The sequence below is a fragment of the Heterodontus francisci genome, chromosome 2, assembly GCF_036365525.1.
Source record: "Heterodontus francisci isolate sHetFra1 chromosome 2, sHetFra1.hap1, whole genome shotgun sequence".
Classification (NCBI taxonomy): Eukaryota; Metazoa; Chordata; class Chondrichthyes; order Heterodontiformes; family Heterodontidae; genus Heterodontus; species Heterodontus francisci.
In genome coordinates, this window is record NC_090372.1 from 176216528 (window position 1) to 176235841 (window position 19314).

The 19314-nt window shown below is 41.5% G+C and overlaps 1 protein-coding gene across 1 annotated transcript in view; it reads left to right on the forward strand.

Moving 5' to 3' along the window:
- Positions 1–4203: 4203 nt before the first annotated feature.
- Positions 4204–19314, forward strand: part of LOC137380120 (phthioceranic/hydroxyphthioceranic acid synthase-like) — a 57034-nt gene continuing 41923 nt past the window's right edge. Inside the window, exons 1-5 of the mRNA XM_068051798.1 lie at positions 4204–4233; positions 5420–5554; positions 10849–10922; positions 14894–15047; positions 15568–15728. Coding sequence (XP_067907899.1) covers positions 10865–10922; positions 14894–15047; positions 15568–15728 — 373 coding nt within the window. The 5' untranslated portion in view covers positions 4204–4233; positions 5420–5554; positions 10849–10864. The remainder of the gene's footprint in view (positions 4234–5419; positions 5555–10848; positions 10923–14893; positions 15048–15567; positions 15729–19314) is intronic.

Genomic DNA, 19314 nt, shown 5'->3' on the forward strand with positions numbered 1-19314 from the left:
CTAAATATTTAAATGAACAGTAATAAGATGCAAATGAACTTACCTGATGGCGGAGGCCCTACCATGCCGATTTTACGGCTAACCGAACACTACTCACACGCTTTTGGAACCCCATTGGAGTTCTGAGGCGAAACACTGGTGGGAAGGGGGAGGAATAAAATTATCAGGGCGGGAGGGGTGCAGGGAAAACAGTTATTATTGGGATGGTGGGAAGGGGTTGAGGCTCAAAGAGAACAAATTTCAGGGAGGGGGGAAGCTCGGGTTATCAATTAAAGTTTTTTCTGGGGGGAGAGGGTAATTTATATATAGATTATCCATTGGGTGGTGGGAGACAGGATTTAAAGTTGAATTAGAATTTTATTTTTATTTCCCAGAAACCAGCACTTTTAAAAATGTATATGTCACTGAAGAACAAAGAACAAAGAAAATTACAGCACAGGAACAGGCCCTTCGGCCCTCCAAGCCTACGCCGATCCAAATCCTCTATCTAAACCTGTCGCCTATTTTCTAAGGGTCTGTATCTCTTTACTTCCTGCCCATTCAGGTATCTGTCTAGATACATCTTAAAAGACGCTATCGTGCCCGCGTCTACCACCTCCGCTGGCAATGCGTTCCATGCACCCACCACCCTCTGCGTAAAGAACTTTCCACGCATATCCCCCCTGAACTTTTCCCCTTTCACTTTGAACTCGTGTCCCCTTGTAATTGAATCCCCCACTCTGGGAAAAAGCCTCTTGCTATCCACCCTGTCTATACCTCTCATGATTTTGTACACCTCAATCAGGTCCCCCCTCAACCTCCGTCTTTCTAATGAAAATAATCCTAATCTACTCAACCTCTCTTCATAGCTAGTCACCCTCCATACCAGGCAACATCCTGGTGAACCTCCTCTGCACCCTCTCCAAAGCATCCACATGCTTTTGGTAATGTGGCGACCAGAACTGCACGCAGTATTCCAAATGTGGCCGAACCAAAGTCCTATACAACTGTAACATGACCTGCCAACTCTTGTACTCAATACCCCGTCCAATGAAGGAAAGCATGCCGTATGCCTTCTTGACTACTCTATTGACCTGTGTTGCCACCTTCAGGGAACAATGGACCTGAACACCCAAATCTCTCTTTACATCACTTTTCCCCAGGACTTTCCCCAGGGCTAGAAGCCCTTTAAAAATGGTGCGGCGCCTGTGCAGTGGCACTGGATGCCATTGCTGGGGAAGCAGCAGCCGTCCCCTCTACCCATCAGTGACAGCCTCTCCGCCCCCTCTATTTAAATGAGCTCCTGTGCATAATATCACGGGGACTCAGCAGCAGCGCTTCAGTGTCGGAAGGCTACTGCTTTCACAGCATGCTGCCGCAGAGCGCGTGCACTGATAATATTCAGCCCATTATCTACATGTGGTAATATTGTGCCACACTGTTTCAATCACCCTGTTAGTTGAAGCAATTATTTTAAATGAGCTAATATCAACAGAACCTTATATGTTAGTCTATCATGTCCAAACCAGAAATGCAAAACTATTGACATCTCTGTCCTTGGCCACTTACACTATTCTAATGAAGCTGTATGGTGTTGTATGATTAACTTTAGAGTGATGTCCATTTAAGGTCTTAGCATGATAATGAGCTAAGTACCAGGATGCAGTCATGTGACTCATAGCGAGAGTCACTCTGCAACTGTAACACCTAGAGTAACGTTCTGTAAATAGTTAGCTCTGTACTGTATATAATATTTCTAGCTGTAATAAACCTGTTTGAGATCTTCAACAACCTGGGGTTGTATTTTATCAGCACGCCGCGCTCCGCGGCAGCATGCTGTCAAAGTGGCGAGCTTCTGACATGGAGGTCCTGCTGCACAGCCTGCACGATGTTACACGCGGAGGCTGATTTAAGTGGAGGGGGCGGAACGGCTGCCCCTGGTGATGAAGAGGGGGTGGCTGCCGTGTCCCCAGCAAAGGCGTCCGGCACCACTGCACAGGCACTGGCGCCATTTTTAAAGGGCTTTAAGCCCTTAGCAAAAATTTACATTTTTAAACGGATATTATATTATAATAAATTACAAGATGGTGGCCCTTTCCCAAACCACATCCCCCCCCCCCGCCCATGGTCTTTTCATTGCCCTCTACTCAGAAAACTTATTTTGTTCCTCCCCCCCACCCCTGCCCTGATAATTTTATTCTTCCCCCCTCACCAGCAATGTCTCGGCTCGGAACTCCTTCTGAAGGCATGCGAGTCGCAGCCAGTTGGCCGTAAAATCGGCGTGGGATGGCCGCTGTCGGCAGGTAAGTTAATTTGCATTTTATTAATGCTCAGTTACATATTTGGATGATATTATAATATATATGATAAATATTTGGCATTGGGGCCGCACTGAGGCCTCGCCGCCGCCGCTAATATCCAGCGGGGCCTTCTCGGCGTCATGGGTTGTGGCGGGCCACTCCCGCTAGCATTTTATGTGCCTCCCCACCACGACCCATGGCATCGAGGGGCTGGTACGTTTCAGCCCCTGGACTCCATGCATCTCATTTATGTTGCATCAACTTAAATGAACTCATTGAAAATGGAAGCTCAAGCTACAGCACCTCATCTTTCGAGTCAACGTGAAGTTACATGATTTCAGATCATAACCACTGCTCCCATTTTTTTGGATAGCAGGTGTTGCAAATAGTTCTTCTGTTGCCAGTTAAATCTACTCTAGATCCATCATTTGTTTCTTTACGTATCATATTTTTGCCTTGCAGCATCATCCCTCTTGTCATTTTATCTCTCCTGCCTTTTCTCCCTTACACAGACTTTCCCTTTTGTTCTTTCCTCCCTTTCCCCTTTCCCTGCCTCTGTACTTGCTTAAAATCTGTTACATTTCTAACATTTTCCAGTTCTGATGAAAGGCCATCGATCTGAAAGGTTAACCCTGTTTTACCTGTGTTTGTCTCTCCACAGACACTGCCAGACCTGCTGAGTATTTCCAGCATTTTATGTTTTTATTATTCAGTGTACTTGAATAATCTTGTAGCACCTTTGAACTGGAAGAATACTTTGTATTGATGAATAAACTGAAATGTTGCACAGTTTACCATTTAGAATATCCTTATCTTAACTGCCTAAAAACGAATTGCTTTGTTGTCATAAGATTTACGTGGAAAATCGATATCAGAGAACATTTCAAAGTTCTCACAAGCAACACCCAAGATGGCTTAGAATATGACGTAAGAACAGTAATTTTAAAATAAAATCGATAATACATTTTCCTTATTTTCAGGAATTACTTTATTACTTAAATATCAATGTCATATGTGGGATTCTGACTTAAATTAAAATGTTTAATTTGACTTAAAAGAGAAATAAAATGCAGTCTTCAGTCACTGGCAAATTTGATTTAAAAAGTGTTTCCACTTCAGTCAACAATGTTTTTCAGAGCCCAGAATTTTTATTTATAAAAATCCAAGCAATTCACACCTGAGGAGAAGTAATTGTACTAAATTTGATTTCAAATGTTTAAATGAATCCAAGTTAAGAAGTCATCCATTCAGCATTTATGATTTGCATTTATATTTCAATTACATTTTTCCCATGCTGATGTTTGGTACAATGTTTACAATTGTTTAGGTCACAATTTTAAAACTGGTGATTACATGACTTTTGGTAACAAGCAAACCTCCAGGATTATTGAGAAAAAGAGGGTAGCAGAATTTCTGTCTCCTCTTAAGGGAGCAGTATATTTTATGCAAAAAACCCAACTAAAACTATATTGATACATTGGACAGCTTCTTTCTCATAAATGTACAGTGAAATAAAAATCATTTCATTTTATTTGATTTGGAATAAAAGTTAAATTAATTTTAAATAGTGTATTTTAAATAATTTAATATCTATAGAAACTTAGTAGTTTTGAGCCCAGAAAGAGGCCAATTGTCATAGCATTTCACCACCGACCAAGACCATAATGTAAATTCTGATCAATTGACATAATTTTGCACAGGTTATTTTGATTTGCAGCCAGAAACAACCTTTCACAATACAACATGCACAGACTGATCTTTTAACTAGAATTGTTAAGCATTAATCTTTAAAATAAACAATTGAGCAATTTAACCACTTAGAATTTCCCCAGATTATAAGTGTCAAAAACATGTACTTCCTCTTGTGAAATAATGTATGTGGAACTCTGTGAAATAAATCACTGCACTGTTCTCAAACTGAACCAGAGAGAGCAGAGATAGTGTGGAATATAAGGTAAGAACCATAATTTCTGATGAACTTCCACATAAATGCAGGTCTAACTTTATTATTTGAAAACATTTGTGCCTCTAGCTTCCATAAATCATTAGTATTACTACTAATTGTGTTAGGTTTTTTTTCAAAAAAGGGAAGTTTTCTGAATTTTGTAGGTTATTAGAAGCTCAAAATGATTTAATGTTTTTTTGGTGGTTGAAACAGGTGAATTTTCATTTTCACCACATGGGCAGTAATCTGTTGGAGCAGATCACCCACTTGTTATAGACCCTGTCCAACTCTGTATCCACTGATTTCAATGGATTGAGAATTGGTTGAGCTCTATTATGGGTGATCGTGCCACCAGATTTCTGGCCATGTGTCAAAAATTTACTTCATGTATTTTTTGACATTTTCATCTTTGGTTTGGCTAAGTTATTTCATGTAATTCAAGTTAATGGGTGCAAAATTCATGTAAACCAATTTTTGGGCATTGCGGCTGCAATTAGTGGCATGCCTGTGCCTGTTCAAATTGAGGTGGGTAATACACAAAATTCACCTATAAACTTCATCTGAATCATTTCTGCACAAGTTCATGTGCCTCCAGCACTGCTCAGCTCATCTCAACATTGCTGGAGAGCTCTGCACACAGCAGGAGGTGCTGGCAGCATTGCTTACAGGCTGTGTGGCACAAGCAGCCTGCTTTTTCTTAAAGGCAGGCTGCCTCTTAAAAGAAAGGTGGATAAAAAAAGATTGCTGTAATGAAAACGCTTGGCTGCTTTCAGACACTCAAGAACTGCCACCTGCAAAGCCACAGCAGCCCAAGGAGGAAGGGAGAGAGCAACAGCATAACAGTGATGACACTCAGACACTGGTACTACTGCTACCTGGAGGCTAGCATCGAGCTGTTATGAGCACATGCTGAGTCACCGGGCACAAGTGGGCTGCAAGCAGGCCAGGGGTAAAGGACAAAAGGGAAAGTGTTGGTGGGGCAGAGTCACAGAGAATGTTATCTCTTGCCCCACCCCTGCTTTATTTGTTTAAAACCTATTACATTTCTAACCGTTGCCGGTTCTGATGAAAGGTCACTGACTTGAAACGTTAACTCTGCTTCTCTTCCCACAGATACCTGTTGAGTATTTCCAGCATTTCTTGTTTTTATTTCAGATTTTCAGCATCTTCAGTATTTTGTTTTCATTTATTACAGGCATTATCAGGACTTGCGTTGTTTAAATTTGGAATTCTAGCTTCAGAATAACGGCAATTCAACATGTTCCGACACACACAGGGGATGTAGCTGCATGCACCCATATCAATGAAGATTGCCACGTGGGTTACGCAGGTAATGGCTTCGGGGAAGCAAAGCAGGCCTGCAATGCGCTGCTACGTGAATTAATTTCTTGACCTTTTTTTAACAAAAGAGAAATAAAATACTGCTTTCAAACACTGGCAACATTTGATTTAAAAATTGTTTCCACTTCAGTCAGTGAAGTATTTTTGGAGTCTGAATACTCAAGAATTTATAACTATATTTATCCAAACAATTTACATTCAATTGTGTGTAGAAAAGAAATTCCACTAAATTTAATTTTAACGTTCTAAATTGAAGTTACAAAATCAATATTTGTGATTTACGTTGATGTTTCAAATACTTTTTTTCCCTCAGGCTGATGTCTGGCACAATGATGATAATTGTTTAGGGCACAAATTTAAAACCAGTAATTACATGACTTCTGGTAACAACCAAACCTCCAGGATCTTCAAGTGGAGTCACTGAAAAAGAGGGTGGCAGAATTTCTGTCTTAGCTTAAGGGAGTAGTAGATTTTACCAAAAGAAACACTAACACTACACTGATTTATTGGACAGCTTTTTAACAGTAAATGCACAGTGAAATAAAAATCATTTCATTTCTTGTGGCCTGAAATAAAAGTCACATTAATTTTAAATGATTTAGTATCCATAGAATTATAACAGTTTAGAGCCCAGAAAGTCACCAACTATCATTGCATTGCATCACCCTCTTGAAGCTATTATGTAAATTCTGGTCCATTGATACAATTTGCACAAATTATTAATACTTTTATCTGAAAACAACCTTTTGATTTTTATACATGACACTCTATAAAGTGCACTGATTGATCCCTTCAGGCTTTTTCCACTGAAAACTTATTCTGCTTTAATTATTAAACTAAACAAGTGATCAATTTAACCAATTAGATTTTCCTCAGTTGATAACTGTCAAAAACTATGCATTTCCTCTTGTGAAATTACATATGTGGAACTCTATGAGATAAATCATGGCACTGTTCTGAAACTGAACCAGAGAAAGCAGAGATAGAGTAGAATATGAGGTAAGAACCATAATTTCTGATGAACTTCTTTATAAATGCAGGTCATAGTTTATTATTTGAAAACATTTCTGCCTCTTATTAGCATTAATAATAATTGATTCATGGAAATCATGATAAAAAATAAACATTTACTGGATGATCTAGGTTATTAGAAAATGAGTTGATGTTTGTGATGATTAGGTCCCATCAAATTTACGGCCATGAAAAATGCTTCACGGACCATGAAACCTCAGGCCCTCCGTGAAATCAGCCATTTTGCAATCTTTGCATCTTTAATTCATTGACACAGGCTCACCTTGCTGATTGCTGGGCATGTTTCATGGCCATCATTAGACTAGCTTTAAATTCCAGATTTATTAATTGAATTCAAATTCCACCTTCTGCTGTGGTGGGATTTGAACCCATGTCCCCAGAGCAATACCTGGGTCTCTGGGTTACTAGTCCAGTGACAATACCAGTACGCCACTGCCTCCCCGGTGGACATTTGCATAGTAAAAAGGTAATAAAAAGAGGAGTGGGGCCAATTAGGGACCAACAAGGGGATTTGCGCATGGCGGCAAAGGACATAGCTGAGGTATTAAATGAATACTTTGCATCGGTCTTTACAAAGGAAGAAGATGCAACCCAAGCAATGGTGAAAGAGGAGGCAATTCAGACACTAGAATGGTTTAAAATCGATAAGGAGGCAGTGTTTGATAGATTGTCTGTACTTAAAGTGGATAAGGCTCCAGGACTGGATGAGATGTATTAAGGATATTGAGGGAAGTGAGGGAGGAAATCGCAGAGGCACTAGCCATAATTTTTCAGTTTTCCTTAGATTTGGGGGTGGTGCCAGAGGACTGGATAATTGCAAACATTACACCCTTGTTCGAAAAAGGCCACTACAGGCCAGTCAGTTTAACTTCTGTGGCGGGGAAACTTCTATAAAGATTAATTTGAAACAAAATTAATTGTCACATGGACACATGCAGGTTAATTAAAGAAAGCCAGCATGGATTTCTCGAGGGAAAAGCATGTTTAACTCACTTGCCGGAATTTTTTGACGAATAACAGAAAGGGTTGATGAGGGCAATGCTGTTGATCTGGTGTACATGGACTTTCAAAAGGCGTTTGATACAGTGCCACAGAACAGACTTGTGAGCAAAGTTATAGTTCATGGAATAAACGGGACAGTAGCAACATGGATACGGAATTGGCTGAGTGACAGGAAATAAAGAGTAGTGGTTAATGGATGTTTTTTGGGCTGGAGGAAAGTTTGTAGTGGAGTTCCCCAGGGCTCAGTGTTGGGACCCTTGCTTTTCCTGATATATATTAATGACCTAGATCTTGGTGTATAGGCACAATTTCAAAGTTTGCCGATGATACAAAACTTGGAAGCATCGTGAACTGTGAGTAGGATAGTGTAGAACTTCAAAAGGACATAGACAGGTTGGTGGAATGGGTGGACAGGTGGCAGATGAAGTTCAATGCAGAGAAATGTGAGGTGATTAATTTTGGTAGGAAGAACATGGAAAGACAATATAAAATAAAGAGTACAATTCTAAAGAGGGTGGAGGAGCAGAGGAATCTGGGTGTGTATGTGCATAAGTCATTGAAAGTGGCAGGACAGGTTGAGCGGTTAATAAAGCAGACAATATACTTGGCTTTATTAATAGAGGCATCGAGTACAAGAGCAAGAAGTTTATGGTGCCACACTTTAGAAAGGATGTGAAGGTGTTAGAAAGGGTGAAGAAAAGATTCACAAGGATGATTCCAGGTATGAGGATCTTCAGTTATGAAGATAGATTGGAGAAGTTAGGACTATTTTCCTTGAAGAGAAGGCTGAAAGGAGATTTGATAGAGGTATTTAAAATCATGACAGGTCTGGACAGAGTAGATAGGGAGAAATTGTTCCCACTCATGAAAGGATCAAGAACAAGAGGGCACAAAGTTAAAGTATTCGGTATAAGAGGCAAAAGCGACATGAGGAAAAACTTCAACAAACAGTTCAATAATTTCAGAGCATGACGGGCCCACCTTTTTATTTCAGTTTTTTTTCTTTTATCTTTTTATTTTATTTTAGTTTGTTTCAGCATTCTTTTTACTTACCTTGTGCCTGCCCATTGTTTTTTTTCATGTTTGTGCTTTGGGCCAGGGCTGATCATTTTTCTGTCTATTAACACCCTCTTTGCACTAATGCTCTGTCTTTCAACACACCATTAACATACCATTTGCCTTTGCTCCATGACCTTCTGGTCAGTTATTCTCTGTGATCTTGTCCTATCTACACCTTCTCTTTTGTTATCTCTTGCCCCACCCGCGTTTTACTTGCTTAAAACCTATTACATTTCTAGCCTCTGCCAGTTCTGATGAAGGGTCACTGACCTGAAATGTTAACTCTGCTTCTCTCTCCACAGATGCTGCCAGACCTGATGAGTATTTCCAGCATTTCTTGTTTTTATTTCAGATTTCCAGCATCTGCAGTATTTTGCTTTTATAATCTATTATATGAGGAAAAACTTTTTCATGCAGCGAATAGTTAAGGTCTGGAATGCGCTGCCTGAGAGTGTGTTGGAGGCTCACACTGTTACATGAAAAGGAAGAATGCGCAGGTAACGGGGAGAAGGCAGGGAGTGGCACTACGTTGAATGCTCATTCAGAGAGCTGGTGCAGACACGATGGGTCGAATGGCCTCCTTCTGCGCTGTAACAGTTCTGTGATTCTGTGATTCTGTCAGCGAAAGCTCCTTCAGTATCTGCCACACCTCTCCCTGTAGACTTTTGAAACAACTATAGAAAGCAATGCCAGCAGAAATCAGCCAACAACTAACCTGCAAGTAGTTTGATGATCCTTTTAAATAGCTCTGGTGGTGGAGGTTCTTCCTGCTGCTAGGAATGCGAGATTAAGAGACGGCTTTAGCTGGAGCATTGAGTTCCAAATGGCACTGCTGGCATCAAATCAACATTGCATGCTGATTAATATCATAATCTGTTTGCTCTGCGTACTTCTGGTAGATGTTCAGTATGGCATCCAACTCGATTTGCCACCCGAGTTGCCAGTGTGCACCACAGACACCATTTTGGAGCTCTAAGAGCACTGTAGTGCCTAAAATTCACGATGGGTCTAGACAGAGTAGATAGAGAGAAACTGTTCCCATTGGTGGAGGGATCAAGAACCAAAGGATATTGATTTATGGTGATTGACAAGAGAACCAAAAATAACATAAGAAATTTTTTTCTACACAGTGGATGGTTAGGATCTGGAACGTACTGGCTTTCAAAAGGGAATTGGATAAGCATCTGAAAATAAAAAAAATTGTGGGCTTACAGGGAAATGGCAGGGGAGTGGGACCAGCTAAATTGCTCTTGCAGAGAGGTGGCATGGACTCAACAGGCCGAATGGCTTTCTTTACTGCTGTAACCATTCTATGGCTCAATGATTAAGTCTTTCTTACATACCTTGGGACGGATTTAATTGCAGTTGTGGGTGTGCAAAATGGTGGCGGTTCTGCCTGTGACGTTAGCGGCCACGCCGCAGTGATTGCGTGGCGGGTGGCCATTTAGCATAATGATGGCGGCCGTCCCCCTTAATCACGTGGTGGGCTCAGCAATAGCAACACTGTTAACAGAGTCACCTGATTTTGGATTGCAGAGTTCCTTCCTTCCCCCCTACAGTACCCACTTGCAGAGTTCTACCCTCCCCCTCAAACAGTACACACTTGCAGAGTTCCCTCCTTAAACCCCCCCCCCCCCCAACAGTATCCATTTGCAGAGTTCCAACCTTCCCTCACATCTGCAGATTGAGCTCGGCAGCAATGTCCAATGTGAAAACAAATTCCACAAGATAACAATGGATAAATTACCTAACCTGTACAGGCACTGATGACTCTTGCCTCGGTGGCACCAGCTTTTCAAAGATGGGAAAGTGAAGGCACGTGAGTGCTGCACGTCATGCATAAGATTGTGAACACCTGGTAGGATCACAGCGAATTAGATACAAATTCATGCAAAATAGTATGTAACAGATTTAAATTACGATCCCATCGTGTTGTGGCTGAGGTGCTGCCACAGAACTTTGCCGCCTCCAAAAAGATTGGAAATCGACAAAATCAACAAGTGGGTTGTGTGGCAGATGACTCTGTGCCAATTCCCCGTCTCCCCCCACCAAAAAAACCCCTTAAAACGGAGAATAAAATTCAGCCCCTTAATTTGGAGGCAGGAAGGGCAAGCGTGCTCTCTAAAGCCTGATAAACAAGTTATTATTTGAAACAGTTATAATTTTGCTGTGTTCTCTTTTTACCAATAGATGTGAACGGTGAAAGATGGGGGAAAAAGATGAAGAAATAGCTATTGTTGGAATAGGATGCAATTTTCCTGGAGGTAGGCAAATAATAATTGGAATTATAAAAAGTCATTAACATCATTGTACATTAGAGAAAGTTAGGGCAGATTTTCCTCTTATGCTTGAGCATTAAAGATAGCCTGCACACAGTAAATTGAAGAAAAGCTGGTGAGATTGATCACATGCTCATTATAGGACCAACCAATTTTCTATCCATTTAATTTAATAAGCATGCCATTCCTCCTGCCCAGTTTCTATCTATGTGTGACCCCTGGTGATTCTTTATGCCTATGTATAAGTAAAATCTGCCCAATAGGTTATCCACTTTGGTAGGAGGAACAGATGTGCAGAGTATTCCTTAAATGGTAAGAGTTTAGAAAGTGTAGATGTTCAAAGGGACCTGGGTGTCCTTGTCAATAAGTCACTGAAAGCTTACATGCAGGTGCAGCAAGCAATTAGGAAGGCTATTGGAATGTTAGCCTTTATTGCAAGAGGATTTGAGTACAGGAGTCGTGAAGTCTTGCTTCAATTGTATAGAACCTTGGTTAGACCATATTTGGAGTACAGTGTGCAGTTACCTTAGGAAGGATATTATTGCCATAGAGGGAGTGCAATGAAGGTTCACCAGACTTGTTCCCGGGCTGGCGGGACTGTCCTATGAAGAGAGATTTGGGAAACTGGGTCTATATTCTCTAGAGTTTGAAAGAATGAGAGGTGATCTCATTGAAACCTATAAAATACTTAAAGGGATAGACAGGGTGGATGCAGGTAAGATGTTTCCCCTGGTTGGGGAGTCTAGAACCAGGGCACACAATTTCAAAATAAGGGGGAAGCCACTTAGAACAGAGATGAGGAGACATTTCTTTACTCAGAGGGTTGTGATTCTTTGGAATTCTCTACCCCAGGCTGTGGAAGCTCAGTCATTGAGTATGTTTAAAGCAGAGATTGACAGATTTCTAAATACAAATGACATTAGGGGATATGAGGATAGTGTGGGAAAAAGGCACTGAAGTGGATGATCAGCCATGATCATATTGAATGATGGGCTGAATGGCCTACTGCTGCTCCTATGTTCCTATGTTCCAATATGCCTCAGAGAATCAGACAGAAGTTTTCAATTTATACACAATTTGTATATGAAACATTCACTTTCAGCTGGGGAGAACAGTGACGATCCTACAGTCGGACACAGTCAGTGAGTCAAATGGCCTGGGACCAATTGGTGCCTCCTTGCTGCTCGGTTGACTATAGGGGATGGAATAGTACTTCCCGTACCAATTGCCAAACGCTGGTGACTGCGATATAGGCTGTTGTTTCTCAGGGCTTTCAGGATCTGATAGGTGCCATTAGACCAGCTAGTCCATTGATGATTGGGGCATAGATCCAAGGACAGGTGCTATGGCAACAGCTTGAGCTGACCTGCCTGATACTGACATCTGTCAAGGACAGCAATGCATGCTAGGCCTTAGACTATTCCCCTTCATGGCACAGAGGAGACAACACCAGGGTACCTATGCACAAACTCCGGAGATACATCCAGCAGTATCTTTGTCCTAAGAGGAATGGCATGAGAGAATGATCTCAGTTCCATGACCCTTTTGTAGGACAAGAGCAGCCAAACCCCTCTTGTGATAATAGTCCTCTGATTGCATATTGGAAAAGCACCAGAACATCAGAAAGAAAGGCACGTTTAACAATGTCAGGAAAGAATAGGTTGGCTTGTGTTCACTTTGCAGATTTTTTTCATGGAGATTAGAAAGTTTTCACTAATTTGGTACTGACTTGTTCAATCAAGTGGTAATGTCATGGTCATGTAGGAGCAAAGAAAGCTGATGTGTTATCATGTTCTAGGTTGAATGGTAGATCATTTATTAAAAGCAGGGGAGAAGAAATTAAGGCAATAGTGACAAAGGTGGACTGTGTTAAATAGAAAGAAAAACTTTGGTTATCAGTTGTGTTCTCATGCTCCTTGCAGCAGTTACTCAGAAGCACTCTGAGTGAAGGTTATCCCGATGCTGTTCTCCATAACTATCTGCCTCCAAAGCAGCTATATCCACCTCCTCAGAAATGTTCATGTCCAGGCCTTTCTATATGGTGAAGATGTGAAGAGTGCAACAATTTTCAACCATGAAAGACACACAAGCAGAGGCCCTCCTGATCTGCCTAACCAAAGCACCCTTTAAGATCCTGATGGTCCTCTCAATGGTTCAGGGGAATCTTAGTGGGATTATTATTGATAGGAGTGGGGGGCGAGGGGTAATACCTTTTTATCCACAAGCCATCTATTAATATGATTGACGAGGTCAGGATTTTGGAATATGAATGCACTGTGACAACTTGTGACAAATTTCACATTAACATGCAGGATCCTTGCATTTTTTCATGCACAATCTGTACATTCAGACAGTGGAAGAAATTTTTGTTGAGGAAGTTGACTGTTCTGACAAAAGAAGCTCACAACACAGTTACCATTATTACAATCTAGACATTGGAAAGCCAGCAGCCCCTTAAAACAGAATATTCCTTTTATCTCTGCTGGCTTGCTGCCATAGTCCCAAAGGATCATAGGCATCTCTCCCATTTGAGAGAAACAGTTGGTGATGTATAGCTTGAGGATCACCACTCCACAAGCATGGGGCAAGGCGAGGAGGCAGGCCTCCATAAACTACCATAGCCAGTACAGGGATTGAACCCACACTGTTGGTGTCTTTTTGTATTACACACTAGCTGGCTAGCCAACTGAGCTAACTGAAAATGTCAAAGGTAATGAGTTCCCCAGCTCTCCCATGAAGTATATCAGTCACCTGATGAATGCATGCCCATACTGTGCTCTTGCTGATATTGCAGAGATCCCCTATGACTGACTGAAATGACCTGGTGTCATAAAAGTTGAGTCCAGTCATCACCTTCATAGCCACAGATAGCACAGATGTCCACATACAATAGCTTCCAAATTGTTCCTTGGTGAAGTGCAGTCTTCCAATACAGATCTCCTCACTAAGGTCTTCATAGAACCTGTGCTGCCTATGTATTCCTTGGGGGTGGTAATGCCTGGTGATATTCATTCCCCTTAAATGCTGCCTCAGTCTCCTTTTCTTAGTTCTCTCTTGCTACTCCTTCTCCTCCATGATAATAGCATATAAAGGTATGTCCATAGGGAAAGCCATATTTGTTAATATGAAGCCTTACTGGGGGTAGGATATGAGAGGGTGGGGGTCATAATACCCCAGTGATATCAGACCCTCAGAAGCACTCAGAAAAAAGTCTAAAACTGCAATTGGCAGAATGCTAAAAATAACTCCAAAATGCTGTTTTCAGATGCAGTAAGTACTCCTAAAAATTTCACCAATTCCAGTTTCAAAAACTCCTCATTTCTACTTATCCTGGCCACAGTTGTGCCTTATATTTGTCATTCTATCTTACCTCTAGTGTATTGTGAGTGTGAAAACAAGAAATTCAGGCCACCGGTGCCACAGAACCTCAGTTACATATATTATAATTCGCTTCCTGGGGTCTCAACAGGCAGATCACAAGAAGGGACAAATTATGTTAGGAAACTTGAGCACTTAGCACGTCATAACATTCAAGGCTATGGGCCAAGTGCTGGCAAATGGGATTAGGTAGACAGGTCAGGTGTTTTAATGCATCAGTGCAGACTCAATGGGCCGAAGGGCCTCTTCTGCACTGTATTATTCTGTGATTCTGTGAACTCAGAGGATTGATAGTAGAGTGGAAACTACTTCCGTTTCAATTTACAGCTTAGTTAAGACAATTGCCCCAATTTTATGCTTGAGAAATATTGAAAATGGCATGAATTTTGAGGTCAAGTTTATGATTAGCTGTGATGATCAAATAGCTGTCAAGACTCACTATCCAGACACATACATGAGCAATGGCCATATAGGCCAGGAGAACTGTCATAACCCATGACGATGTCTTTCTTCATTGCGTTTTCATGGAATTCTAATACAGGTAGTCCCTTTCTGAATTGTTATGTTTTATTTATCAGGAGAAGGCATCGACAACTTCTGGAATGTTCTTCTTGAGGGGAGAAACTGCGTAGTAGATATTCCACCAAATCGATTCAATGCTAAATTCTGGCATGACACAGATGACAACAAAGCTGGAAAAATGATCACAAAATGTGCATGCTTTATCGAAGGGTAATGCTGTTTCAGATATTTTACAAAATTAAATGAGCAAATTATTAATGAGTTATAAATCAATAAAGAGTAATCAGCCAATTGAAATATTTTATTCTTCATCTTGAAATCTATTTGAACTCAGAAGTAAATGTGGAAAAAAAGGTTTGACATAATTGAAAGGTCAAAAAATTTAACCATAAATGATCATTAAGTCAAACCCCTTTAAAATTGTGCCTTTTAGTTTATATTGCCTCTCCTTGTTCTTCCTTGCAAAATACATCACTTCATTTTTCTCTCCATTAAAATAATTATTCTGCATAGGGGGTGAATTTCTGTAGTAGTTCTCTGGACAGTCTATTTAACTTCAGCAGAAGAGCCACAGAAGCTCTACAAAACGATCAATAGTATTTCTGCCATTTTTCCTGTGTTTCCACAGATCTTTAGCTGAAGTTATAGTGCATGACGGGAAGAATGCTCCAACCCATTGTAAGTTCATCCCCTGCAATTGACATAAACTTTTCATTTTTAAAATTAACAGGTTTAATGAATTTGATCACAAGTTGTTTAGCATTAGCCAAACAGAAGCCAACAGTATGGATCCACAGCATAAACTTCTCTTAGAGTGCACATACAAAGCACTTGAAAATGCAGGGATGCCAATGGAAGACGTCAGTGGCAGTAAAACAGGTGTTTTCATCGGTGAGTAGACATCTATTGATGCATGTGGACAGACCATTCAGCCCCTCCAATCTGTTCCACCATTCGATTAGATCATGGCTGATTAGTACATCAAATGCATTTGCCTACCTTTTATATCCCTTAGTACCCTTACCTAACAAAAATCTCAGTCTTGAAAATTTCAGTTCTCTTAGCATCCACAGCCGTTTGGAGGAGGGAATTTCCACTACGCTTTGTGTGAAAAAGTACTTTCTGATTTCATTCTTGAATGGCCTAGCTCTAATTTTAAGATTGTGCCCCCTTGTTCTGGATTTGTCCATCAGAAAAAATAGCTTTTCTGTATTTACCCTATCAATTCCATTTATCATTTTATTACTTTTATCATCTCCCCAAAACCTTCTAAACTCAAAGGATTACAAGCCAAGTTTAATCCTTAATACCCTGGTATCATTTTGGTTAATTGCGCTCCAAGGTCAATATATCCTTCCTGAGGGGTGTTGCCCAAAGCTGAATGCATTATTCCAGAGAGGGTCTGGCCAAGGCTCTCAACAACTGGAAAATAGCCAGAATTTAACATTAAGGCAGTAGCCCCAGCGACCGGCTGAAAAGTCAGGAGCGAGCCCGCCTCTGCTGGACCTGGAAGCCACACTGCTATTTTGTGTGGCCCAGGCCCTTAATTGGCTTCAGTCAGGACCTCCACCCTTTCTGAGGCAGGAAGTCCCATCTCCAAGAGCTGTCAGCCAATCAAATGGCTGGCAGCTCATCAGTCCCAGCAGAGCCACCAGGAGTGGTGGCCACTGCTGGGACTGCACCCTGGGATGAGCGGTTTGTTTTATGAGGAAAGATTGGAAAGACACATTGGAGTTTAGAAGATGGAGAGGTGATCTTAGTGAAACATGTAAGATTCTGAGGGGGCCTGACAGGGTAGCTGCCAAGAGGATGTTTCCCCTCGTGGGGGAATCTAGAACTAGGGGGCACATTTTCATATTAAGGGCTCTGCCATTTAAGATAGAGATAAGGAGGAATTTCTTCTCTCAGAGGGTTATTAGTGTTTGGAATTCTCTTCCTCAGTGAGCAGCGGAGGGTGGGTCATTGAATATACTCAAGGCTGAATTAGATTTTTGACTGACAAGAGAGTCAAGGGTTATGGGGGCAGGCAGGAAAGTGGAGTTGAGGCCACAATCAGATCAGCAGAGCAGGCTCAAGCAGTTGAATGGCCTACTCCTTTTCCTATTTCTTCTGCTCTTATGTTCTTATGAGAGGAGCCATGTTAGATGCTGGCCTTGGAGCAGGTAAGTGGGGATCGGGCCTTGTCGGGGATAATTGGTTAGGCCCTGGCGAGGGGTGGTGTATCGGAAAGCAGGCCATGGGGTTGTTTTAGCAGGGGTGGCTGGTGCTGCTGGAAGGGCCCTCTGTGAGGCACAGGTGTCACTGGCCAGCCTCCTCGGGTGCTGAAGTGCCCATCTGCCGCTGGTAAAATTCCAGTGGCGATGGGAGGAGGACCTTAAGTGGCAATTAATTGGCCATTTAAGAACTTCAATTTGTCTGGGGCGGGCAGACCACCTCTCCCACTAGTAAAGTAGCAACAGGGGTGGGTAGGCGACAGGCATGGCACACTCCTGCCTCCCAGGGAAGCGGGGGCAGCATAAAATTCTGGCTATGGCTTCCGCCACTTTGTATTCCAACCCCCTTGAGATAAATCCCAACATTCCATTAGCCTTTTTGATTCCTTTTGTACCTGTGGACTAGCCTTAAGTGAATTGTGTACATGAACACCCAAATCTCTTCGATTCTCCGCACTTCCTAATGTCTTACCATTAAAGAGACTTTCCAATTTGTCTTTCTCGGATCCACAGTGGTTGACCTCACATTTCTTCATGTTGAACTCAATCTGCCACATTTTGACCACTCATTTAACCTGTTTATCTCCCTTTATTACTTCTTGTTCCCAGCGACACAACTTACTGGGCCTCCTAACTTAGTGTCATATACAAAGCTACATATACAACTCTATTCCTTTTTTCCAAATCATTGATATACGCAGTGAATTTTTTTGTATTATATGTGATGATATTCATTTCATTAAATAGTTTTCAGATTTTACGGTATTTCTTTATGGTGGTTAGTCAGTTTGTGTAGTTAAATGGGGAAGGAAGACTTTAAAACATCAGCTTAAGTGGTTGCTTTACATTAACTTATATAGGGGACAATGGCTACCTAATAAATATAATTTACCTGTTTTTTTTTAAGAAGGCATTTGATAAAGTTCCACATGTGAGACTTCTAAAGATGGGTAAAACATTATGAAATGAATGGAAAATTAGCTAACCTGACTAAAATTTGGTTTGGCAATAGAAAGCAGCATGTGATGGTAAATGTAGAAGGGTTTGTTCGGGGAGTGATGAATAGTGAGTTCCTGCATTGAATCCTTTGAATTCTTTGCTGTTCATATTTCATTAGTAATTTGGAGTCATTCTTGTAGGACTATCAAATTTGTCATTGATATTTAGCTGTGTGACTAAGTTACAAACAAAAAAAATAAACAATATTCGAAAGATATGGAGCGATTAAACAGGTTAATGAAGGGCAGATGAATTTTGATGTAAATAAATACAAGTTAACGACAACTTCTACAACAACAATGATAGCTTGCATTTACTTAAAGTCTTTAACATAGAAAACACACTTTAAGGCACTTCATGGCGGTATGAAGGAAACCAAAGGATTGTAAACTAAAGAAGGAAGTTTCAAAAGGAGGATCAAAGAGATGAGTTTTAAGGAATATCTTAAAGGAAGAGTGGAGGTTTCAGCGCAACATCCGGAGAAAAAGACCTATGCAACAGAAGACACAACTGCAAAAGATGGGACAAAGGCAGAGGTATCAGGGAACTGGAGTCAGAGGCCTGAATTTTCCGAACGCTGCAGAGGTGGCTTTTGAGCTGGGGGAGCACATGGAAATTTTGAATTGCATCAGGCTGGCTCTGTGACATGTTGCCGGCTCCATGCACTTTTCCCAGAAGCGGGCTCCCAGCAGCGACATCTACACGCATAGCAGTGGTGCGTAGCCGATTAGGGTACTTAATAGGGCAATCAGTCCCTCGTCTGGCATTGAGTTGAAATATCCCCGATGGCACACATGCCTCCCACTGTGCCAGGTGCCTGGCAATGCAGTGGAGGCAGCATCATAGCAGGAGGTCCAAGATGTGAGAGCTTTGAGACCTTTTATTAATTTGCCAGCAGTAAATCGCAAAGTTTAGGTCTCCCAAGCAGAAGGCATGCCATTGCAACCATTTCATGGAGACTGACGTCTCCATGAATGTTGTACATGCTGCAATGATGGCTGCTCCCCCCTACAGACGGCATCTCCTTGGCACCGCTGCCACTTCTGCTGCTGGACCCTCAGCAGCAAACACACTGCGAAGGAGTTGATAGCCCTCTCCATGGGCTGCACTGAATAGATCCCCCAACTCTGAAACTTGGCCGTCATCCCTAATTGGACGGGGGTCCCGGAGGTGGCATTTCAATTGGCCGTCATGGCCACTTCTAGATTCTCATCATGGAATTGAGGTTGACGTTGGGATTGCAACCAATCCAGCAAAATTCAGCT